General features: G+C 42.3%; 1 protein-coding gene across 1 annotated transcript in view; it reads right to left on the bottom strand.

The window, feature by feature from the left end:
- Positions 1 to 1,504: 1,504 nt before the first annotated feature.
- LOC139154868 (immunoglobulin superfamily member 1-like) overlaps positions 1,505 to 26,018 on the bottom strand; it is a 30,095-nt gene continuing 5,581 nt past the window's right edge. Inside the window, exons 3-9 of the mRNA XM_070729902.1 lie at positions 25,221 to 25,505; positions 21,293 to 21,598; positions 18,795 to 19,085; positions 16,183 to 16,470; positions 14,108 to 14,212; positions 10,891 to 10,928; positions 1,505 to 4,532 (exon numbers count right to left, since the gene is read on the bottom strand). Of these exons, the coding sequence (XP_070586003.1) occupies positions 4,395 to 4,532; positions 10,891 to 10,928; positions 14,108 to 14,212; positions 16,183 to 16,470; positions 18,795 to 19,085; positions 21,293 to 21,598; positions 25,221 to 25,505 (1,451 nt within the window). The 3' untranslated portion in view covers positions 1,505 to 4,394. The remainder of the gene's footprint in view (positions 4,533 to 10,890; positions 10,929 to 14,107; positions 14,213 to 16,182; positions 16,471 to 18,794; positions 19,086 to 21,292; positions 21,599 to 25,220; positions 25,506 to 26,018) is intronic.

Below are 26,018 nucleotides of genomic sequence, written 5' to 3' on the forward strand. Positions count from 1 at the left end.
GGCGGGAGGCTCAAATGGAGGTGGGGGATCAATAGGAATTCCAAGGGCGGAGCTTTGATGTCACAGAGACATCCTTCCTGGAGTCCACGTTTTGGCCAGCCAGGAAGGACGTCTCCGTGATGTCAAAGCTCCGCCCCTGGAATTCCCAATTGGGCTTCCCTACCTCCGTTTGAGCCTTCCGACCGGCCGAGAGCTCCACGGCTCTTCTGGCAAGGTGACAGCCGGGTGGCGGCGCTTCTCGGCATTCACCCAAATACCGAACCTGAACTTTTGCCGAACCTCCGGGTTTGACGTTTGGGAGGACGCCGAGAAGCCCCCCGGCTGTTTCAAAAGGTGACAGCTGGGCAGCGGCGCTTCTTGTTGGTCTTCCGAACCTGAACATTTGCTGACATTCCGGGTTTGGCGTTCGCGGCGGTGGGTTCGTAAGGCGAAAAAAGTTCTTAAGAAGAGGCAAAAAAATTCCGAACCCCGGGTTCATATCTCGAAAAGTTCGTAAGACGAGGGGTTCATATCACAAGATATTACTGTATAGGATTAACTGTAGCATGTTATTTATGTCCTTATTATAGTTAGCCACATCTCAGCAAATTTTCAGATTGCCAAGGATTAAAAAAAAAAAAGAATACAGTGATCCCCCGAGTTTCGCGATCCCGATCATTGCGAAAGGCTATATCGCGATTTTTCCACCCGATGACGTCACTCCCTTCCTTTCTCATCTTTCTTTCTCTCTCTCTCTCTCTTTCTCTATCTTGCTTCTTCTTCTCTCACACTCTCTTCCTCCCTCTCTCATCTCTTTCTTTCCTTTTCTCTCTTTCTCTATCTCTCCCCCTCTTGCTCTCGAGCGGCAAGCGAGCAGCCGGGCGGGCGGGCGAACGGGCAAGCGGCAAGCGAGCAGGCGGGCGGGCGAACGGGCAAGCGGCAAGCGAGCGGCCAGGCGAGCGGGTGACGGGCAAGCGGCAGGCGGGCAGGCGAACGGGCAAGCGGCAAGCGAGCAGCCGGGCGAGCGGCCGGGCGAGCGGGTGACCGGCAAGCGGCAAGCGATCTTGGGGTTTCCCCTTTGCCTGGGCGGTGGGAAGACCGGGGAAGGTTCCTTCGGCCGCCCAACAGCTGATCTGCTCCGCAGCGCGGCAGCAGCGAGGAGCCGAAGATGGGAACCTTCCCCGGCGGGGAAGACCGGGGAAGGTTCCTTCGGCCGCAGCTGTTGGGCGGCCGAAGGAACCTTCCCCGGTCTTCCCCGCCGCCCACACGCAAACTCCACCATCTGCGCATGTGCAGCCATGGAAAAAGGGGCGCGCATGCGCAGATGGTGTTTTTACTTCCGCACCACTACATCCCGAAATATCGATTATTGCGAGGGGTCTTGGAACGGAACCCTCGCGATAATCGGGGGATCACTGTAATACAAGTATAGTATACATGTGGACATTTCCCATTTCTGAGAATGGAGAAGTTCCAGAAGTTCCCAAATGTTCATTTTAGTGGATTAGTCACAGGATATTTATATTGCTTCAGTAACACTTGGTTTATTTACTTGGTTTATTTACATGATGAACATGTCACAACAGCTGCGGCTAGTGAATTTATCAGAAGTCAAAAAGCTAAGCAAAAACCAATCTAGTTCAGGGGTCTTCAACCTTCACAACTTTAAGACTTGTGCACTTCAACACCCAGAACTCTGGGAGTTGAAGCCCACAAGTCTTAAAGTTCCCAAAGTTGGTGACCCGTGATCTGGACAGTATCTGGATGAAAGGCCATGAGGAATCCTAGGGCTAGATAAAGTAGTTAAAAGAAACGTACACAGAAGAAATGTATGGCAAAAACAAACCCACGCTTTGCTTTGAAAGAAATTTATAGGTGGACACCATGGAATTGTGGATTTCAACTGAAGAGAATCTTTATTTTATGGCAATGTTGCTCAAACTTGGCAACATTAAAATGGGTGGACTTCAACTCCCAGAATTCCTTAACCATGCTGTCTAGGGAATTCTGGGACCCAAAGTCTCTCCATCGTGTTGTGCTCATGGTTGAAAAACATTGCTTTGCAATATGTAATATAGTACAACCTTAATAGACCCTTGTACCCATTCAATCTGATTTAACGTCTTGGAAATATATCTCAGTCTTATTTATTATTCAGGGCTCTTCTCTATGGTAACTTAGCATGAATCCCAGCGGCCGGTTAGGTCCCTCAGAGTCGGCCTTCTCCAGGTCTCGTCAACTAGGCCTGGGGGAAGGGCCTTCTCTGTGAGGACTCCTGCCCTCTGGAATCAGCTCCCCACAGAGATTCATACCACCCCCACCCTCCTTGCCTTCCACAAGAGTCTTAAGACTCATCTAGGCTACGAGGCTTGGGGCAATTAGACTCTAGCCCCCTGGCTGATGAATGTTACATATGATTGTTGTTTGAGTGGGAATGACTGGGTTTTTAAATAATACTGGGTTTTATAGAGGAGTACATTTAGTTTTTTTTTAATTAATTGGATTCAGACGATTATATTGTATTGTTCTTTTTTATGTGTTGTAAGCCGCCTCAAGTCTTCGGAGAGGGGCGGCATATAAATCCAATAAAATAAATAAAATGAATAAACCTGAAGCTGCTGGTTTCCCATAGTGATACCAGTTTTTTCTTACAGTTTTAGAACACGAAATAGTGATCTGTTGATCTATCACTGAAATAAAAAACATGAAGGCATTTGTAAGGCATAACCAGTATTCTGAGCTTCAGGCTTCCCCAGGCATGTTTAAATTCAGTTACTGTGGATTTACCAACCACATCTGCTGGAAGTTTGTTCCAAGCATCTACTACTTCTTTCAAATAATATTTTCCCACGTTACTTCTAATCTTTTCCCCCAACTAACCTCAGATTGTGCCCCCTTGTTCTTGTGTTCACTTTCCTATTAAAAAAAATTCCCTCCTGAAACTTATTTAGCCCTTTGACATGTGTAAATATTTCGATCACGTCCCCCCTTTCCCTTCTGTCCTCCAGACTATACAGATTGAGATCATTAAATCTTTCCTGATACGTTTTATGCATTAAGACCTTTTATTAATTTTGTAGCCTGTCTTTGGACCAGTTCAATTTTATCACTATCTTTTTGTAGGTGAGGTCTCCAGAACTGAATTCAGTATTCCAAAAGTGGTCTCTCCAGCGCTCTATACAGCAGGATCACAATCTCCCTCTTCCTGCTTGTTATACCTCTAGCTATGCAGCCAAGCATTCTACTTGCTTTCCCTACCGCATTTCCCTACCTACTACATTTAGGAAGAATTCTAAATGTAGGTTCAGGAAGTAGGTTTTGCAGGATATAAGCTAGAACTGTCTTTCCCTGTGTGCCAGCTCCAGATGACAAAAACACTGCAAGACAATTTACTTGCTCTCCAATTGCCCCTTTGAGATGTGGATTGAAAGGCCAGGTAATTACTATGACGTTGACTTCATTGTGTGGTTTCATGAAATACTTCTTTTGCAACTCGAAAGACAAACTTCCAATGGAGATTTTCTTCCGGAATTTTTCTTTCCTTGGATTTATCCATGGTTGGCCTACTGGGGGTTGAGAAGCTTAATATATTGTGTGTCAGTGGGTGCCACACATTTGTTCAGAATCGTCGCTTGGGAGTTCATATACTTCTTTTGGGTTTTATAACTTTTCAATTTTTTTTACCTAGCATAGTGCCTATGCATCTGCTCAGATCGCCATCTTGGAAAAGTTGTAGCAATTGTGACACATATTTTGAGCGACGGAGCCACAGCAGAGGGATGAAAGAGCCACATACGGCTCCGGAGCCACAGGTTCCTGAGCCCTGACCTAGGCGCAGTTAACTAGATTTCACAAGACATAACATTCTTTGTGGCTTCATAGAAAAGTCAGGGGGAAAGCAAGCAAAATCCAATGGTTTTGATAGATAATTCCCTCTAGATGGAGTTCATATTTTAAAGGAAAAATATGTCCTGCACAGTCCCCTTAAAAATATACAGTATATATTCTTTTACCAATCAGATCGTGGAAGAAGTTTCTCCTTAAATATTCCCTTCCAGTCGTAATAATGGTAATAGAGGTCTGATACTCGTAACCACATAAGCGAGTCTGTACACAGCTCCCTGTCTGATTATCTTATTGGCCCATTTCAGTCTTGGGGAAAAATTGATTTGAGCTACAGATTGCCAGGATTACACTTGCAGTATTGCTGCTTATAATAATCTACACTCGTGGGCAGGATGTGTCCTCGCCTGAACCCAATATATCTCTGAGACAGAACAATTAAAAAACATGAAAGAGGATGTGTATAGTAAGGTGATCTGAACATGGATATCCCAACATCTGGATGGGTACCCCAACATCTCAGCATGACCTTCTCTTCTGAATAGCCTTTGCTATTGGTTCTCCATAGTGCTTTAATGGTACACGCTTGCATAGACACAGGATTCAGGAGTTGTTTCATAAAGGGTTGGTGGTCTGATTTTCAGTGATTCGTGGTTGATTGCCGCATAAGAAACTTCATCAAGAGTTTCCCCTTTGGAAGAGTTTAAGTACTGCAGAGAACAACAACAAAAAAGGTGCAGTGTTTCTGTTAATGTTTCAACAGAAGCCTTTAAATATGCTCTAAAAATGTTAAGTGCAGCCTCTCCTGAACAGCTAAATAATGCTGGGATATTGATACTTAACCAAGAGCCCGTTTGGTCTAATAGTTAAAGCCTAGAGAGCAAGAAACTCTTGGGGTGAAGTCCCATCTGGCATGAAAACCAGCTGGGTGATTTTGGGCCAGTCACTTCCTTTCAGCCCAACCACCCTTCTGCTTTTTTGGTGTCCCCATAGACCCCAAAGAGGTGGTTTTATGTTATAATATCTTACCACACATCTTGTCGAGTCACCCTGGTGTATTGAAGGAGCATCACAGCTTCCTTTATATGTGTGTTTCTGTGTGTGTGTAACATATTTTTTGTTGCTAATGAAAAGGAAGGGAGACTACTATAGATCTATTTCAAGCTTATTTGCTCTCATCAGGTAGCCATCCCCTTACTGGCATTTGAACCTGGGCCTCTGCCTTGTAAGGCAGTGGCCTTAGCCTCTAGGCTACAGGCTTGCCTCCTTATCAGCTTGTACCAGGGAAGGGTTAGATGACAATTTAAAATATGACAAATCAACAACATTCATCCAATATTCTTTGAGAACTGTCTAGTGTGGTGGTTGGGATGCTGGTGTGTGAGTGTGTATGTGTATTAAATATATCTTATAGTTTATAGTTGTCGGCTACAAAAAGTTTATCTGTCTTGGAATATGGCCCCTCATGGGGCCAAGAGGCAAAAGGAAGCTGTGATGCTCCTTCAATATACCAGGGTGACTCGACAAAAAATCACACATAACCCTTCCCTGGTACAAACTGATACAGGAGATGAGCCTGTAGTCTAATAGCTAAGACCCTGCCTTACAAGGCAGAGGCCTCAGGTTCAAATTCCAGTAAGGTGGGGCTAGCTGATGAGGGCAAATAAGCCCAAAATAGATCTATAGTAGTCTCCGTTGCTTTTCATTATTAGCGAAAATATGTTACACTTATAGATTATAGTTGTCGGCTATTAAAAAAAAAAGCTTATCTCTTTTGGAATATGGCCCCTGGTTAGGCCGAGAGGCAAAAAGGAAGTTCTATGTTTCTTCCGTATACCAGGGTGACTCGACAAAATATCACACAGAAATACAATTTTCTTCAACCGCATTATTGATAGCTAATTTTCTGAAAATCCCTACTCACAATCCTTCATGCTCTAGTCACTTCCTTCCTGACTATCGCAATGCATTCTACATGGGGCTGCCCTGGAAGAGCATCTGGACGGTCCAGTTGGTGCAAAATGCAGCAACCTGCATGGTTTTGTGCAGACCCTGGTGAGCACGTGTATCACCTCTCCTGCGGGAGCTGCATTGGCTGCCAATTTGCTTCTGGGTGCAATTCAAGGTGCTGGGGGGGTCACCTTTAAAGCCCTTCATGGCTTGGGACCAGGTTATCTGAGGGATCATCAGTTGTCAGCACTGATGGCCTGCTACCGGAATGGTAAGGTGCTACATTCCGGTAGCGATTTTTGGGGTGTTTGTGCAGCAGCGTGCCCCCAATGCGTTCACGTGTGCCCCCATGTGAGATTTGGCTTTTGCGCATGTGCAGCAAGTGAAATCTTACATGAAAATGCTAACGTGACCTAGATTTCGGTGATTTCTTTCCTTCTGCATATGCGCGGAAATAAATATATTGCTGAAAATCTCAGAAATCTCACTTGCACATGCACCCTCGTGTGAGATTTCGCTTGCTGCACATTCGCAGAAGCCAAATTTTGTACTGACTGGCTCAGAGGGCACACCAATAACACCAAAGATGGCAGTCCTTCACTGGTTGTCAGCCACATCTATCTGAACCATCAGAGCGGGGAGGCAGGGAATGTTGCAAGTCCCATCCTTGAGGGATATACTCCTGGTGGGGCCCAGAAGAAGGGCCTTCTCTATGGTGGCTCCCTCTCTTTGGAACATCATTTCCATAGAGATTAGAATGGCCCCCACTCTAGCATTCTTCCGGAAGGCGCTGTAGAGCTGGTTCTAACGGTCTGGGAAACGCAGAGCGGGATGGAGCCCATTAAATAGCTTTTGTTAGATGCTGTTGCTGGGGTGGAGGAGTGGTTTTAGTATATTAATTTATTATATGACTCTTATTAGTTTTATTGTTTTTTATATGGGGTTTTATATTTTGTAAGCTGTCTTGAGTCACCATTTGCGAATAGGTGGCAATATAAAGTCCCTAAATAAATAAAATCCTATATGCAGGACTCCTGATCATATGGTTTCTCCCAGTTATCATCCTAACTATATAATCTGGAGTTATACAGGAACTCATTTTGGTTTCATCTTACAAAAGACAGTGTAGAAAGCAGAAGTAGCCACACGCCTTGTTCTGAGTTAGCAAATTTAATTGCACATTCTCATCACTAGGCAAACTTTTACCCCAAACAATAATAAATGGAGAAATCATAAAGAAAATTTCCAGGATTGAGATCATTAGAACTTTTGCAGATTACTCATGTACTTTGAGGTGACGTGGATATTGAAAACCATTATTGGGTGATATGCTGGAGAAGTGGATTTGAAAATTAAGTATCTCATTTTTCAGAATATACAACATACTTCTTTACCCCCAAAAGAGGGTAAAAACTTGAATATGTCTGTAGCCCCATTCAGTCAATGCATCCTTTTGCCTCTGCCTCCCAGCAAGTTGCCTCCTTGCAACAAACAGAATAGAGCCTGTTAAAGCAAGAAACTTATTATCAGTTTCCCGACCCTCAGCTGATTGAGGCTGCAGCCAGTGGTAGAACTGCAAGTAAAACTAATGCTGCAAGGAGGCAAATTGCTGGGAGATAGAGGCAGAATTTTCTTTTGTTTTGCTAATTAGACTGGGGAAACTGGATGCAAGGAGATAAGTAAAATAACCATAAATGTCTGTACAATGTTCAAATTATTAAACTTATTTTTTAAAGACTGTGTTATTATTGTTCTAGGCAATGTAATGAAATGAAGAAGCTTTTTAAAATAAATGCTTGATCTGAAGAGGCCCGGTGCTTTTGTATCTTTTAAATAGCAGAGAATAAACTCCTGTTTTAATATTAAGATAAGGCAGCTGAGTTAAAACCTGACTTAGTCATGTTTGGAGTACTTTAAATAATTGGGAGGAGTTAGTATAACAACATTTAAGAAAACTTTCTGACATTAATATATTGTCATAATGTACATTTCTTCAATTCTTTGTTATTGCTATGGGTCAGGCATGCAGAGAAATACACAGCAGACAGTGTATATCATCTATACTGTTTGCTGGGAGGCTTGCGTATGTATGTATGTATGTATGTATGTATGTATGTATGTATGTATGTATGTATGTATGTATTCATTCATTCATTCATTCATTCATTCATTCATTCATTCATTCATTCATTGGATTTCTAGACTGCCCTTCTCCAGTGGACTCTGGGCGGCTTACAAAGTCAAATACAAAAAATATAAAATATAAGAAACCCAATAAAAATCTAAAACCCCCAACAATTAAAAACCCTACATATAAATCCAATCACGATCCTTCACTCATACTGTCAGCCAGAGCAAGATGGCGGCGCTCAGCAGCCCAAACCTGCCAGTAAAGATGTGTTTTTATAGCCTTATGAAAGGCAAGGAAGGTGGGGGCAGTGGAAATCTCTGGGGGGAGTTAATTCCAAAGGGCTGGAGCTGCCACATAGAAGGCTCTTGCCCTAGGCCACTGATAGTGAACCCTTTTTTCCTTGGGTGCCAAAAGAGTGTGCAGGCATGCTATCGTGCATGTATGAGTACCCACACCCATAATTCAATGCCTGGGGCGGGCAAAAGCAGTTTTCCTCGCCCCTCGGAGGCCCTCTGGAGGCAGGAAATGGCCTGTTTCCCAACTACTGATGGGCCCATTAGAGCTCGTGTTTTGCCTCCCTAGGCTCCAAAGGCTTCCCTGGAATTGGGGTAGGGTAAAAACGCCATCCCCCATTCCCGCAGAGGCTCTCTGGAAGCCAAAAACACCCTCCCAGAGCCTCTGCATGAGCCAAACATTATCTGGCTGGCCCACACATGAATGTTGGAGCCGAGCTAGGGCAACAGCATGCGTGCCACCAAATATGGCTCTCCATGCCATCTGTGGTACCCGTGCCATATGTTCACCATCACAGCCCTAGGCTCTGCCAGGTGACATTGCTTGGCTGACGAGACCTGGAGAAGGCCGACTCTGTCAGCTCTAACTGGCCGCTGGGATATGTGAGGCAGTAGTCAGTCTTGGAAATAATCTGGTCCTACGCCGTGTAGTCCCTCGGGATGGGTAGCATAGATGTCAAATAAAATTAATAAATAAAGGTAATAACTAATACTTCAAATTGCATTTGGAGACCAATCGGAAGCCAATGCAGCTCATGGAGTGATGGTGACACATGGGTATACCTTGGAAGGCCCATGATGGCTCGCACGGCTGCATTTTGGACTAACTGCAGTCTCTGAACATTATTTAAAGGTAGCCACATGTAGGGAGCATTGCAGCAATCAAGTAAAATTGCTGGGGGGCAGAGACAGAATTTCATTCCCTTGTTTTCCTCCCCCAAAACTAAGGGGGATCTTATACTCCACTGCGTCTTATACTCTGAAAAAATACGATATGTCTTTCAATAGCTATTTTTGGCCCCTTGGTTGATTAGATGCCATCAACTCTTAGTGACCACATCAATCAAGTTTTTTCCAGCATATGTGCCCAACTTGACCCTTCAGATTCCCTCATGGTGTGTCATCATTTTTCTGGTTAAGTTTGTCCAAAGTGCTGGTTTTGGTCCTTTTCTCTTTTTTTCCATGTTTCCCAGCATTATGGACTTCTTAAAAAGGTAGAATTTTTGCATAATGTGGTCTAAACATAACAGTTCAAACATGATTTTTTTTTTGATGACTTAAGATTTTGGATTGATTTGTTTTGCCATCTTTTTTTGTTTTGTTTTCTGGGATGTTCTTGACATCTTCAAGTGACTTCTTCAAGTTCAAGTTTTGACCAAAGTTGAAAAATATCTATTTCTTCCAAGCCCAAAGTTGTCAAAGAAAAACATTGCCTGCACAGTTCTAATCTTTATAGACATGAAGATAAAGTACTGTAGTACCTCTACTTATGAACACCTCTACTAATACGAACCTGGTGTTTAAGAGTTTTTTGCCTCTACTTCCGAACCATTTTCACCATATGAACTGGGATGCCCCGCCTCCGGACTTCCATTGCCACCCGAAGCGCACATTATTACGCTGCTGGGATTTCCCTGTGCCTCCCCTCACTGGGAATCCCTGCCTCCGGAGTTCCGTTGCCACCCGAAGCGCACATTATTACGCTGCTGGGATTTCCCTGTGCCTCCCCTCACTGGGAATCCCTGCCTCCGGAGTTCCGTTGCCACCCAAACTGCCCATTCCTGCGCTGCTGGGATTTCCCTGAGGCTCCCCTCACTGGGAATCCCTGCCTCCGGACTTCCATTGCCACCCGAAGTGCACATTATTACGCTGCTGGGATTTCCCTGTGCCTCCCCTCACTGGGAATCCCTGCCTCCGGAGTTCCGTTGCCACCCAAAGAGCCCATTCTTGCACTACTGGGATACCCCTGAGCCTTCCCTCACTGGGAATCCCCGCCTCCGGACTTCCATTGCCACCCAAATTGCCCATTCCTACGCTGCTGGGATTTCCCTGAGGCTCCCCTCACTGAGATTCCCTTCATTTTTGCCGGCACCACTTTGAATCCCAGCAAGGGGTGGCTCAGGGGAATCCCACCAGCACAAGAAGTGGTGCTTCAGGTGGCAACAGAAGTCTGGAGGCAGAGATTCCCAGTGGCGCAAGTTTTAGAAGTAGTTTGTTGTTTTTGTTGTGTACTTGCAAAAGTTTATGTAAGTTGCATCTATTGTTTTACCTTTATCAAGTTGAGTGGTCCATATGTTTTTGCAGTGTAAAAGTTGCAGATTACAGGATATTTTTTCCCTAGTTTCTAAGTGGAATGTAATGGATTGGTTTTAAAACCATCTTGTTCCAATCCAGGCTCTTTCAATATTTATTCAGCATAGAAGTTGAATAAATAATAAGCACAGTCCCATTCCTTTGCTGACATTCAAATTTACCTTGAAAACTTGCACGCTGCTTGTGATCGCTTAGTGAAAATATTGGCTCAATATGAAATGTGAAGGTTTTCTTAAGGTCAAGATATTTTTTTCTTGCCTTTTGTGAAACTCATCTTGTTTTAAAAATGAAAACTAGCCCTTTCATATTGATTTATGACCTATAGATTCATGGATGACATGTTGACAATTATAGGACTAGTGTACAGAGATATTTTCTTACCATATTGGCTGGTACATTGCTTTCTTTGGTAACAGAGCCTGTAAGTCAAAAAGATCTTGTGAACAAATTTTATTTGACTTATTTTAAATAATAAATGCTGGTTTATTTTCTACACCCAAGCTCCTGGTCTTAGCTGTTTGGCTGCATATAATCTGTATTAGGAGATTTCTGCAAGCAGATAGATACATTTTACCTTGCTTTCTGTACTCCACAGAAATGCAGTAAATTTTCCAACAAAATTATGGCATTTTATAGTCGTAAAAATTCCAGTCTTCTGGAAGATTGAATGGCATTGCCCAACGCAGTGTCCTCGTCATAAAGCAGAGGTCTTCAAACTTGGCAAGTTTATGACTTGTGGACTTCAAATCCCCGAATTCTCAAGCCAGCTGGAGCTGAAGCCCACAAGTCTTAAAGTTGCCAACTTTGGGGACTCCTGCCATGAAGGAATGTAATAGAATTTTGGGATGTGTTTTAAGGAGAGCAATGGGGTAGTAGGCCTATGCACTATTTATTGAATACTTAATAGTTTTTTTATTGTCCTTCCTTCTCCAGTATAGTATGATCCTTAATTACTTTTAAAATAGGAAATGAGGACCCGGATTGTGGGGGCAATATGCTGGCTCTGTTAAAAAGTGCTATTGCTAACATGTTGTAAGCCCCCGGAGTCTAAGGAGAAGGGCGGCATAAAAATCGAATAAATAAAATAAAATAAATAAAATAAATAAATAAATAAATAAATAAATAAATAAATAAATAGTATGTTATTACCCATAAATGCTTTAATCATTCTAATCATTATCTAGAGTCTACGGAGTCTACGGAGAGGGGTGGCATACAAATTTAATAAATAATAATAATGATGATGATGATGATGATGATGATGATACTAATAATAATAATAATAATAATAATAATAATAGAACTGAACTTTTATAGCAATTGAAGAAAATTGAGCTACTTGCCTAATCTATTATCGTACTGAACCTTAAAATATGACTGTGCTCCTCAACAAATAATGCTGTCTATCATGTGGCTATTCAAATAATGTGACTTAATTAACTTAATCAACATCACCTATTTGAAAACTTTTCTTGGTTGGCAAGCCACTCCCACTCAGTCACATGACCTTTAAGACACCCCCTGGTCACATGATTGTCAAGCCACTTCCACCTGGTCACATGACTGCCAAGCCACTCCTATCCAGTCACATGACCATCAAACCACACCCACACAATAAGTCACGCCCCCAGCTCTTCACTGCTTATGACCATTTTTTAACCCTTACAGCCATTGCAGCATGCCCAGAGTCATGTCATCAAAATTTGAATGCTTGGCAGTTGATTCATATTTATTTATGACAGTTGCTGTGTTCTGAGATCATGTGATCCCCTTTTGCAACCTTCTGACAAGCAAATGTCAATAGGGAAGCCAGATTCACTTAGCAACTGTGATACTAACTTAACAGCTTCAGTGACTCAGTCAACAACTGTGGCAAGAAAGGTCATAAAATTCACGAACAAATGTTTCACTTAGCAGCAGAATTCAATTTTGGTTGTAACTTAAGGACTACCAGAACTATTAATAGGATTTTATCAAGTGAGATTCTTAAGCAAAAGGAGGAGCATAACCTTATACGGTGGTACCTCTACTTAAGAACTTAATTTGTTCCATGACCAGGTTCTTAAATAGAATTGTTCATAAGTAGAAGCAATTTTTCCCATAGGAATCAATGTAAAAGTGAATAATACATGCAAACCCATTAGGAAAATCCAAAACTTTAAGGCTTAAAAAAAAAAGAAGCAGGCGGACGAAGCGAAGGCAAACGGAGTGGAAACAGGTAGCGAGGAGAAGCGAAAAATGGAGATGCTAACTGTTCTGGTTTCTGGTAGAACTTTAGCAATTAGAAACAACTCTTATTAAATGCATCATTTCATGAATAAAGAAACTCCATTTATTTCTCTGCTCTCCTGTAATTCAAACACATTCCATACATACACTTGGTCCGTTATCTCTCTTATTTGCATTCCTCACATTCCTCCTCCTGCTCCACTTAACAAGATTTATTTTCCTAACAGCATAACTTTGAAAAACAGCAGAACTGACAGTTAACAACACAGAACTATTTTTGCTTACTTTAGCACGGCAAAAACACATCCATTTTCCCTTCTGCAACGTTGAAACTCCATCCTTCTTCTCCACTGACCCCCTGATGTGCCAAATACATCATTGCAGTATTTAACCCATTCTTCTCCTTAATATCTATTCCAGACCTCCGTTCTCTACATTTTTGAGCCCTTCTGAATTTAGGGTTAACCCAGCGAGCATCTGATTCTCCCTCGCTAGATCCTGAACTCATAGCCCCATCCTGCGGCTTGCCTCCCACCTGTTCTACTACCTGTAACCCCACCCCCCACTAATTAATAAACGCTATCTGAATCCGAGTCCTCAATATCTTCATCATCCTCCAACTGATCAGGAGTATGTACAACACTAACAAAGGCAAACGAGTGGAGATAGGCAGCGAAAAAAGTGTCTGCCCCAAATTGCTTCCAAATTAACCCCTGAAGATGCTTCCTTCGCTGCCCAAAATCACTTCAAAATTCACCCCTCCAGACACTTCCTTCACTGACTGAAATTGCTTCAAAATTCACCTCTCCAGATGCTTTGATTTTGAAGTGATTTGGGGCAGCGAAGGAAGCGTTTGGAGAGGTGAATTTTGAAGCGATTTGGGGCAGTGAAGGAAGCGTCTGGAGGGGTAATTTTGGGAGCGAGATGGGGCAAAGAAAGTAGGCGAGGGGGGATTTTGGCAGCGGGATGGGACGGCTGCAGGGAGCAGAGGAAGCAGAGGGCAAGAGGGGAAAGCGGTAGCGAAATGGGGAGACTGCGGAGAGCTCCTCGGACGTGCCGTTTCGACCGCTGCTCACAGCAGCAGCAGCAGCCGAGAGAGTAGCAAGGATTCGTAAGTAGAGAATGGCTTGTGAGTAGAGGCAAAAAAAATCTTGAACGCACGGTTCGTATCTCGAAAAGTTCGTAGGTAGAGGCATTTGTAAGTAGAGGTACCACAGTACTCGGCTGCTATAAATCAATCTATCTTTCGTGCTCTGCTGGCACTGATGATGTTACTTAGTCTGGATAATGAAATATCTGCCAGAAAGCAACCAAGTTCATTTCGAACTTGAGCTACAAATATTCCCCTCTATCAATCCGTATCTCTTACCTTTTTTCCTTTTTCTGTATAAAATGAAGATAATCACCAGGAGGACGACAATCAGAAAGAAAAGGCACACAGCAACACTTGTCCATAGAGTTATTAAGTATTCACCTGTAAAGTCACAGACATCTTGGATAGAAGGCTAATAATAGTACCTAATAAACGCAGAGTTAGTGAACCTTTTACCAATCTAGTCCACCCAATTTGTTTGTTTTCTCAACATCCCTGACTTCCAGTGTCTTATCAGCCTCTTAAAGATTCCAGACAAATAATACCGGTAGCAAGGAAAACAATTGGTGGCCTTTTCCAGTGTATTTATTTCATTAATATCTTGCCTCTATTTTATACAATTTAAGGCCGAGTACACAATACTCCCACTTCCCATTTTCTCAAAAGAACAACTCTAAGAAGTGAGTTGAGTTAAAGCAGATGGGCAGGGCAAAAGTTACCTAATTAGCTTCTGCACCTAAAGGAGCATTAGAACTCATAACCAACTTAGTTTCTAATCCACCATTTTAACAATTACAGTAAAATAGCTTTTGAACTTCTCCTCCACTTATCAGCTCATTACGGTCAGACATCTATTGGGAAGAATACTACAGCTGCCTATTGGTTTCAAAATCTGTTTTATTCTAATTTACAGACAATGCAACTTTTAACAATTTATGCAAGTTGCACAGCAGTGTTTTTCTTGAGGTTGGGTTGAATTGTGAAGTCCGTGGTGCTCTCTAAGCTTGATTGTTTGATTCAAGATAAGGAGGATTAAGACATAAATTGTGTTACAAGTTGTTCCCCAGTGCTACAGTAGTTGGGCAATGTGACATCTAAACTACCAGCCACAGAGAACACCAAGGATTCCACTTCTGTTTCCTCCTGCATTTTTTTCATACTGAAAAGTTTTTTTCTGCTCTTGGCACACTTCCATGCTTGGAGGTGATATAACCTTCAGGGGACTGATAGAGCCTGCAACTGAAGCTACTGCAGGTCCAACTATAACCAAAAAAACCTTCTCTCCCATCCAACTTTCAGAAAGGAAGACATACACTGCTAACACCTCTAGCCCTTCCACATTTTTTTGACAGCATTGGTTTAATCGTGGGAAATTGAGCAGCTGCTGTCAAAGGAGAACCACCACTATCACCTCCACCAGAATTGTTATCAATATCATTAACAAAACCATGTCATTTTATGGTTAACCCAAGCAATCATTGCAAGTGGCTCACTATTTCATTAATAGCTTATAATTGTGTACCATTTTTTAAATGATCTATTATAATCTGGTGATGGAATAACTCAGCAATGCAGATAAGACTTTGGTCCATACCGGAATATATACCTCCTCTCTCTCCTCTCTAGCTTCTTCTCAATCTCTTATATTTATTAATTTAATTTCCATAGTCTATTAAAAAAACCCTGAAAAGTCTAGTTCTCAGTCTATCTGTCAATATTTATGTGTTTCTATCTTTAGATAGAAATGCCCCAAGATAGACACAGGCCCACCTACTCCTACTCATATGCGTGCAACAGGGGTGGGTTCTAACTTAGCTCCCTGCTGGCTTGCTTCCTCCCATGCCACATGGCTGTGCCTCAGGTGTGCAATACAAAAAAAAAAAGATTATTATTATTATTTTTTTTAAAAATGATGGCGGCACCCATGGACTGGTCTGGCACCAACTACTGGTTCAAGCAAACTGGCCCAAACCGGGAGGAACCCTGCGGAGAGGGGCGGCATACAAATCTAATAAATAAATAAATAAATGAATGAATGAACGAACGAACGAACAAACAAACAAACAAACAAACAAACAAACAAACAAATCAAACAAACAAACAAACAAACAAATCCACCCCTGGTGTGTGACCACTACATTGTGCACACACTGTCCTGGATCAAGCTCTTCTAGAACAGTGTTTTCCCAGCCTTGGCAACTTGAAGATATTTGGACTTCAACTCCCAGAACTCCCAGAATTCTGGGAGTTGAAGTCCAAATACCTTCAAGTTGCCAAAGTTGGGAAACACTGTCTCTGATTCACTGGCAGGGTAAATGAGGAAAATGAAATCTGTTACTTTGACATCCTACCTTTCCAAGGCTCCAGTGGGTTACTTGGCACTGACCAGACAAAGGGACTGCTTTTACTGTAGTACTGGCAGGTATAGTTTTGTGTCTGTTCCAAATTCATCCATTGGGAAGAAAAGTTCACTGCCTTCTCCCCTGGCTCTGCAGCTTTGTAATCTATCTGTTCCCCTGATTTCAGAAGAGCAAAAATCAGATCTGGTTCTGCCGCCTTGCATTGTATGGAGACGTTTGCTTCTGAAGCATCTTGTACCACATTTATAATCTGGATGGAAGGCTTGGTCAGGTTGGTATCTAGAAGGAGGAAAGATTCAATGCAACCTCAGGGATTCTTGTAGACCAATATCTCCTGCTTTACTCAACCACAAATAATAACATCCCTCCCTTTTCAATCTTTCAGCAATAAAGGAATTCTCTTCTCCATTCTCACATATTTTTCAAATATTTATAAGAAAGCCTTCTTATTTTCCCCCCACCCTGCTATTCTATCTAGGTGTCCAAATATCCCTTATATTCTGTGTCTTTAAAGTGGTTGGACTGTCAACTACAAACTAACGAATGGGAACTTCATATAAGGAAAATCATTACAAAATGTTTTACAGATGGCACCTGCCACTGGCTAGACTTGCAAAAATGTACCCAAATTTATCACCTCAATGTTGGAAGTGCAGGGAAAAACCAGGCACATATTACCAGATCTGGTGGACATATGAAACCACCCAAAAATATTGGCATAAAATTAAAACTATACTAGATCAGATCACCTCCCAGACCAACTATTTTTATTAGGAATCATAAGACAAAATATTAATAAAGAAAACAGATATATTATAATTCACATTATTACAGCTGCGAGGATTCTATGTGCACAATACTGGAAACAGGAATAAAACCCAATCGTTTTATCTCTTTTGATTAAAATAATGGAATGTGCAGAAATGTCCAAGTTAACAATGGAACTGCAAAATAGGGATGAGACAGATTTCTACAAGGCCTTGGACAAATGGTACCATTGGTTAAAAAAAGAAATTACTTAAACATTATTCATCAAGAAAAATATCCAACAAAAACAACGTGTAAAACCAGCAATCTACGACACGAATCATAATCTCAAACTGAAACGACAAACTGTAAACATCGATCAACACAAATTTTGAACAACAAAGAAACTGAATGAACAAACCCTTAAACCACTGATACGTGTTGGCACTAGCAACTACGTCAAATGCATATGGATAAAACTTAAGGGAAATCTACACCACCTATATGTTTAAACCACAGGCCACAAAGCATTGAAGCCCCAGCTCTAAAGCTGGCCCTCTACACTCTTCTTACTACTCTTTTTTGCTCTAATTTTCTATCCTTTCTCCTCTCGTATCTCTTCCCCTTCTTCCCCAATCCCCCTCCCCTTCTTCTTTTCTCCTTCCCCACTTACGTGTACTATATAAGTAAATTATAATGGCTAGAATGTACATTATATATATTCCCTTTATTTTTCTGTACCCTGTTTTTAATGTATATATTCAATAAACATATTATTTAACTAAAGTGGTATGCTAAATAATTTAGTTTACAAAGAAGAATGACATCTGTAAAAGCAGAAAATATGTCAAAATGAAACTATAGATCAGTGATGACGAACCTTTTTTTCCTCGGGTGCCGAAAGAGCATGGACGCGCATTATCGCGCATGTGCGAGTGCCCACACCCATAATTCAATGCCTGGGAAGGTGAAAACAGCTTCCCCTCCCTGGAGGCCCTTTGGAGATGGGAAATGGCTTGTTTCCCAACTTCTGGTGGGCCCAGTAGGCTTGTGTTTCACCCTCCCCAGACTCCACAGGCTTCCCTAGAGCTGGGGGAGAATAAAAATGCCCTCCCCCATCCCCCCAGAGGCTCTCTGGAAGCCAAAAACACCCTCCCAGAGTCTCTGTGAGCCATAAATCAGCTGGCCAGCACACACATGCACATTGGAATTGAGCTAAGGCAATGGCTCCCGTGCCAGCAGATATAGCTTCGCATGCCACCTGTGGCACCCGTGCCATAGGTTCGCCATCACTGTGATAGGACTACAGCAAACAATAGACAATACGCGAGCACACAAAGATACAAACTTAAGGTAAACAGTTCCAAATTCTATTGCAGAAAATACAACTTAAGTAGCATAGTGGTCAATGCCTGGAATGCACTACCTGACTCTGGTTACTTCCCCAAACCCCCAAAACTTTATCCTTAGTCTGTTGACCTCACCTCATTCTTAAGAGGTCTGTAAGGGGCGTGCATAAACGCACCAGCGTGCCTACTGACCCTTGTCCTAATGTCCCCCTATATTTGTATCCATTTTATGTATTCATAATTGTATTTATACTTATATCTGTTATCTAATACATGCTTCTTTTGACCTACACATGCTGCTTTCCACACCTATAGTATATGCGCAGTGCAAATGAAGTTGGCTGTAATTTTTTCACTTTCTCATTCTGATTTTTTTAAAAAATACTTCCCTCATTGAAGCATCTCATCCTCTGGTTTCCTCAAATGGTCCCCAATTTTACTCATGGTTTTTGTTCAGGATATGAGGTTTGAAAGATAGCAGGGACTGGGGAGTAGCAGATTCCTTACCTCTTACTCGAAGCTGAAGAGGGTCACTTAACTTTGAGAACACAAATTGCTTATTTTTAAGCTGGTAGCAGCAACTGTAGTTTCCTAGGTGTTCCAAGCTGACTCCTGAGATGAAAAACTCAGACAAGGAAATGTTTGGTTTTGTCCTTTGGGAAGTTACGAAGTCTGTTGACTTATAGAGGGAATAATTCAAACCACCCTCTGGCCCCTGGCAGTAGATTCGGACATTTGTACCAAACATATGTTGTCCCTTTGGTTCCATATAGATATCAGGCCCTTTGACCTTGGGGTCTAAAGGCAAGGAAATATTAGGAAAAAAAGCAAAGGCATTAGAAGCACCAAATGACAAGCCATAACAATGGCAGGAACCTACAACCGCCCCCCCCCCTTTTAGATTTATGCGAAATCACTAGTAAGACTGATGTAGCTGGGGAGGAATTTGCTAGATAGAAAAATAAACACAGGGAAATAAGGATAGCTAAATGAACTGCTTTCCTAAAGTTGAACAAGGCTCCAAGTTTATTGTTAACTTGAATATAATTTTGGACTTTCTCTGAAATTTTATCTTGAATCACGACATTTCATAACAAACTCATCAACTCCATCTAAACATAATTTCTTCATCCTTTTAGAACATAGAATAATAGAGCTGGAAGCAGTGGTGAAATCTACTTACCTTCCCTATCGGTTTGGAAGTGTGCATTTTGTGCGAGTGTGCTAACTTCATTGTGTGTGCTTCAAACCAAGTGTGTTTTTCCACCCTCTGCGCATGCGCAGAAGGCCTTGCCTATGCGCAGAGTGTAAAAAACAAGGAAATTGTGACATCTGGGAAAGTGGGAGGAGCATCGTACTACTGCCGCCGCCGTTCTCCAAACCACTGGCAGCTGCTGTTATCAGTACTCTCGAACGGGGGCTTACTGGTAGCCTTTCACCACCGGATGGAAGGTACCTGGGAGGTCTTCTAGTCCAACCCCCTGCTTGAGCAGGATTCCCTATACCCATTATGATGAACCTATGGCACACAGCACAGCGGCAGGAAGGTAAGAGGAACCCACCCCTGGTATGTATGTATGTGGGGTGTATTGGGTGTTCAGGGAGGGGTAGCACCTCTGGTGTAGGAGCATGTTGTGTCCTTCTACAGCAGTTCAATTAGGGCAGATTTTAGGGCAGCTCATTCACCTTTGGTGTCACTCAGCTCTCACCTGTGGCTCCTAATAGCTGTAGCATGTGCAGCAGCCACACCCCAGGCAACAGCTTTGACAGGTTGGCCAAACCATGCTGAGAGAAGCCATGGGGTCATTGACCTTCAGCAAGAGGGGGACTTGTCTATCCTGAGCATGTGAAGACAGATTCCAGTGGACTGAGTGGATGAAAGCTACTAGAACAGGTCAACGGTCATGAAGGCGGTCTCTGCAAGCGATGTGGTATGCTAAGAGCACGTCAAGACATGAAAGGCGCCCTGGTCAACCACTAGGAGAAGGGAAACTCTGACTGCAAACCTCCACTGCCTTGTGGCTATATCCATCATTGGAAAAGGCTTCAGGAGTAAACCTTGAGGCAAAATCCAGAGCCGGAGTCCCAGAAGCAGTTTGTGACTGTGTGCAGCCACGTTCTGATAACTCCTGCGACGTAGCTAGAACCAATCATATTGGCCTTTGCCATTCCACTGGATTATTTCAGAGATGTACAGAAGGGGGAATCTGCTGCTTGGGTAACAGTCTATTCTCTATAATAACCCACCCAGGCTTCATGCTCTGGGGCAAGGGTAGGCAAAGTTGTCTCTAAGCTGACTTGTGCACTTCTACTCCTAGAATTCTTGTGACAGTCATGCTAGCTCAGAATTCTGGGAGTTGAAGTCCACATGTCATAGAAGAGCCAACTTTGCCTATCCCTGCTCTGGGAAATCCAGAGCATGATACCATGGTCTTTCGAGACCGAAGGATGTCAATGCATGCATGCGTGTATGTATGTATGCATGTATTGGAGCAAGTTTGTGTAATGATTAAAGAATCAGGCTAGAAACTGACAGACAGAGAGTTCCAGTCCCTCCTTAAGCATGGAAGCTACAGGGGATCATAGGCCAATCACCAGAAGACTGTGAGCTCTAGCCCCTCCTTAAGCAAACCAAGAGAGGATCTTGAGCCAATCACTCACTCTCAGCCCCAAGAAGATGGACATGGCAAATCCCTTGTGAAATATTGTCAGGAAAATTGCCGCAACTAGTCCAAGCAATCCTCAGGAATCACAAATGAACGCATGGGACTTCATTCTACAGCATAAGCTATTGCCATACAACACAGGGAAGATCATACTATGATTATTACATCTGCATATTCTTTGATGTTCAAGAGAATAATAACAAGTTAACTGAATCACAGATGCATGAAGACATGAAGGAAAAAGAAAACCCAAGTCCTAATATTGTAAGTACAGAAAATGCAAAAATGCTGAAATCTCTTTTGTGAAGCAACTATGAAGAATAGGAATCCACATCTTACCTGTTATATTGATATATATGTTATTACTGAACTTCGAGTATTTATTTTCATAGACGTGTAGGCAGTCACAAAAGTAGATCCCTCCATCTGATTCTTGGGCCCTGGAAGTACTGAATTCAGCTATTTTGTTTTCTGAAATTATGGAATCCGGTGGATTGAAAAACCCTTTTTTGAAGAGGGTAAATTGTAAAGTTCTAATTTGCACGTGATTGTAATATTCCTGTTTGCACTTGATGGTGATTTTTCTTCCTAGGACAACAAGGCCATTGGGGATCACTGAAATGGAGGGGCTGGGGTACAATTGTCCTGAGAAGGGGAAAAAAAGAAGGTATTTTAGTACTGCAGTATTTGCAACAGTCGTAATCTTTAAAGTGGCATTTTAGGAGGAATCAAACAACTATGGTTAGGTCAAACCAGTCATGGGCAGCCAAAATATTTACTGGCCACACTGGGTGTGGCTTATTTTGTGGGTGTGGCTTTATGGTCATGTGACTGGATAGGAGTGGCTTGCTGGCCATGTGATCAGGTGGGAGTGGCTTGAGCGATCATCATTGTTCAAGGGGACTGTTAAGTCCTTGATTTACAACCTTACCAATGTTGCTTCGCATTTCCCGTGCTCTCCTTCCGGGTCGCTCTCCTGCCTCAGGCTGGGTAGCTAGGTGAACAGGTGCTGTCAGAAGCATAAATGCTGCCAGCACCGCTTCCACCCACGCCTTCTGCTTGCACCTCAGGCAGGAGGTGACCGCGTGAGGCTGGAGGGGAGCTGGGCAGGAGAGAGGGAAGCTTGTCCTGAGGCCAGGAAGGAGGAAAGAGGAAAAAAGCAAGGAGCACAGACGCAGCAGCAGCAGCATGAAAAAAAAGGAGATCCAGTAATCCAGGAAGTGACAGCCGCCGATCAGCTGGAGCTGTACATGCATCTTCATTTCCTGCCTGCTGCCCACCCCTGGGTCAAACCCACTGGGCAAGGGAGGCAAAGAAAAGATAGGAACTGTGACCATCAGCTGAACTAAACCCCTCTCCTTTTTATCTGTGTTACTCATGAATTGAATGTTGCAATATTGTCACAGCCACCAAGTTACCTTAATGTTCCCATCCTAGAGACTTCGATCAGGCAAGTGTTACATTACCCCCTCCTCAATTTTTTAAATCCTTTTGACTCTCAGTGACAGAATGGATGCAGATCAAGAAATGAAACTTGAAGAGAGGGGCGGGGTCTGATGGCTGTGGCAGCAGGAACCTTTCCTCTCCTTTGAAAAGATTCTGAATCCCCACTACCTGGGGGTTCTGGCCCTTTTGGACCAGACCGGTTCCTTCCTGAAGGGAAGGTGACACATGGGATGCTTCCAGGGGTCTGGTAGGGGCTGGCATGCCCCACTAGATGAACTGGTCTGGTCTCGCACCAGCTGTGGTGTGAAGCCAGCCAGGGAGTCATGACTGAGCCGACACAGCCATGGAGACAACGCAACTCCGGATGGATAGATAACATCTGAAATGAGTTGGAGGTGTTATTTAGTTACAGAGAAAGGAGGGATTTAAAGCTTTGCTGGTAAGTTGAAGCTGCCAAAGGGATTTTTGATTTTTTTTTTTCTGTACGATTTGATTCCAACAGAGCTAAAATAGCCCAAAATGGAGGCAGGAAGCAGCTGTTCTTACAACAAGGCAAAGGGGATGGCTTTTGAAAGTAACAATTGCCCAGGACTGGATTTTCAAGATTCTTAATAATTTTTAAATTTGTTTCTTTTTTAAAAATTGGGACCCTTTAAATTTTTGCTGTGAAGGCTATTCTTTTTTAAAAAAAAAATATGGGATAATAATTAATATTGATTACGTTGGGTATGATAGTAAAAATGGATGGAGTAGGGAAAAGCTGAATCTAGTACATTAGGGAAGATTATTTACACTGAGTTCGATAGTGGAAGGTACATAGAATAGGGAAAATACATAGATTAGGGAAATATATAGTGCAATTGGCAGTGAAAGCAATTAGAATAGGGAAGATTATTGCACTGCTATGACAGTGACACATAATAGGGAAGATAATTACACTGGGTTTTGGCAGTGGAACCTATAGATTAGGAAAGATCATTACTCTAAAAAAAACAGTGGAAGATATATAGATTAGGGAAAATTATCGATTTTAAAAAAAATAATAATTCAATTATATGATATATAATGATTATGATTTGTTCAAGCAGAAATGATATATTAGTATAATGAAAGAAACGAAAGGAATGAAAACGAACGGGAAATACGTTTTTAAAATTTTCAAAGCACAACTATTCCTCCTATGTATATCGATATTGTTATAATTAGTTTAAGATTTGATATGTATGGTTATCTTTTCTTTCCTTCCTGGGATATAAAGGGAAAAATTTGGAAATTTCTTTTGTTAAGGGCAGTTATGATAAGGTTTTCAAAAAGTAAGAATGAATTTAAGAATATAAGAAATGGATTGTAGCACAATGGCACAGTTTTGGTAGACAAACAGCAAACAGCCATGAGAAATTGAGATAGCTAAAGGCTCTTTGAATTGAAATCAGGGCGAAGGAGAATATCTGAAATCCAGATGATGGGATTTGAAAAGGAGGCAGCGCACATGAAAGATGCATGAATGTACCAGAATAAATTGGATAAAGAATTAGGAAATTTGGATTAAGAATTTGACATTTGGTATTATATTGTATTGTATTCTAATTTGAGGTATGTGAATTTGAATCTCTGTAAAGTGTGGAAAAATAATAAAAAATGTATAACTCCCCCCTCCTCAAAAAAGAAATGAAACTTGATCAGTGACCGCTAGCCCAGGGATTGCCTCCAGGGGCAGATTCCCGATTCCGTTGCTACAAGTGTGCTCCTTGTTCAGCTTCACTTCCTCTGTGGGCACACGCGCACGTCCCAGCGAGCATGCGCAGGAAGCAAAATCTTGTCAGGGGACATGTGTGTCCGTGTAAGATTTCAGCAATCTTTTTGCTTCCACGCACGCACGCATCCCATTGCGAGATTTTGTTTCCTGAACATGTGCAGAAATCAGCTTTGGGGAGGAAATGGCCATTTCCATCTCTCCTGCATTTTGTAGAATGCAGACTTTCACTTCCACTTACAAGTGCAGGAAATACAGGTGATCTTTGATTTACCTGTATTTGTATTGGAATGGGATTTGTATCCATCCCGTCCTGTATTGGACCTAGCTGCTGTGGCCTAAAGTTGGAGCTCTTGCCCCACAATCAGGAGGTTGTAAGTTCAATCCTAGGTATAGGCAGATTTAGGGTCTCCTGCTTGGGCAGGAAGTTGGACTAGATCAGTGTTTCCCAACCGTGTCAACTTGAAGATATCTGGACTTCAACTCCCAGAATTCCCCAGCCTGCGAATGCTGGCTGGGGAATTCTGGGAGTTGAAGTCCAAATATCTTGCAGTTGACAAGGTTGGGAAACACTGGACTAGATGACCCACAATGCCCCTTCCAACTCTGTTAATCTGTTAAATCAAGACTTCCAATCACAACTGAAAGCAAATTTGATTTAAAATCTGATCACAACTGAACGCTAATCGATACATTTGATAGATGAGTTCCCCCCCCATTTAAAAATCTCTCTTTCCACAGTTATTAAGTGAATCACTGCAATTGTTAAAGTTAGTATCCTGGTTGTTAATTGAACCTTCTCCATTGACGTTTCTTGTCAGAGCATCGCAAAGGGGGATCACATGACCTCAGAAACACTGCAGCCATCATAAATAATGTTCCAGTTGTCAAGTACCTGAATTTTGACTGTTAGGATTCAGCAGTGGTCATAAGGGTGAAAAGCAGTCATAAGTCACTCTTTTCAGTTCTGTCGTAACGTCAGTAGGTCACAACCTGTTTTAAATTGAGGTCTACTTGTAGCTAGGTTAGTTAGTCTCATGGACGAAAGCAGCACGGAAAAGGACTTACTTCGCACAAAGACATAAACACTCGCGCTGTAGGAATTCTCATTTCGATATATATATGCACAATCATATTGCCCCTGAGCTGATTCCTGGGCATTGGAAATAGTAAATTCAGCCTCATCGTCTTCTGAATTGATAGACTGGTAAGTTTTTTGATACAAGTTTTTCCATAGATAGAAATCGGATGCTCCTTTTCTGTTCCTATTCTTCTTGCAACTGATGACTATATTCTCTCCCACAACAACCACATTGCTGGGATTCACCGAGATAGAAGGTGGGGGATGATATCCTGGATAAGAGAAGAAGACGAAAGAGGTTGTAACACGAAGAGCCTGAATGCAATTGTTTACGTAAGAGATTGTTAGGTTATACTTTTAGCCAACAAACAATATTTAATGTGGTGTACAAGGGCTATACAGTGTTCCCTCATTTATCGCAGGTGTTACGTCCCAGGACCAACTGCGATCAACAAAAATCCGTGAAGTAGGGGCGCTATATTTATTTAAGTATTTATACACTATTTTAAGGTTTTATAAACCCTCCCCCACACTTTTACGGTACATAAACCATTCCCTTAATAACCATTCCTACACTTGTTCCCTCCATTTCTCCTTCCTTCCCTCCCTCCCTCCCTCCTTCCTCTCCACTTCTCTCTTCCCTCTCCCTTTTTTTCCTTCTCTCTCATTTGTTTCTCATTTGTTTCACTTTCCTCTCCCTTGTTCTTTCCCTCCATCATTTTCTCATTTTTCTCTTTCTCTATTTCTCTCTCACACATTCCCTCCCCCTCTCACTTCCCCCTCTT

The sequence above is a fragment of the Erythrolamprus reginae genome, chromosome Z, assembly GCF_031021105.1.
Source record: "Erythrolamprus reginae isolate rEryReg1 chromosome Z, rEryReg1.hap1, whole genome shotgun sequence".
Classification (NCBI taxonomy): Eukaryota; Metazoa; Chordata; class Lepidosauria; order Squamata; family Dipsadidae; genus Erythrolamprus; species Erythrolamprus reginae.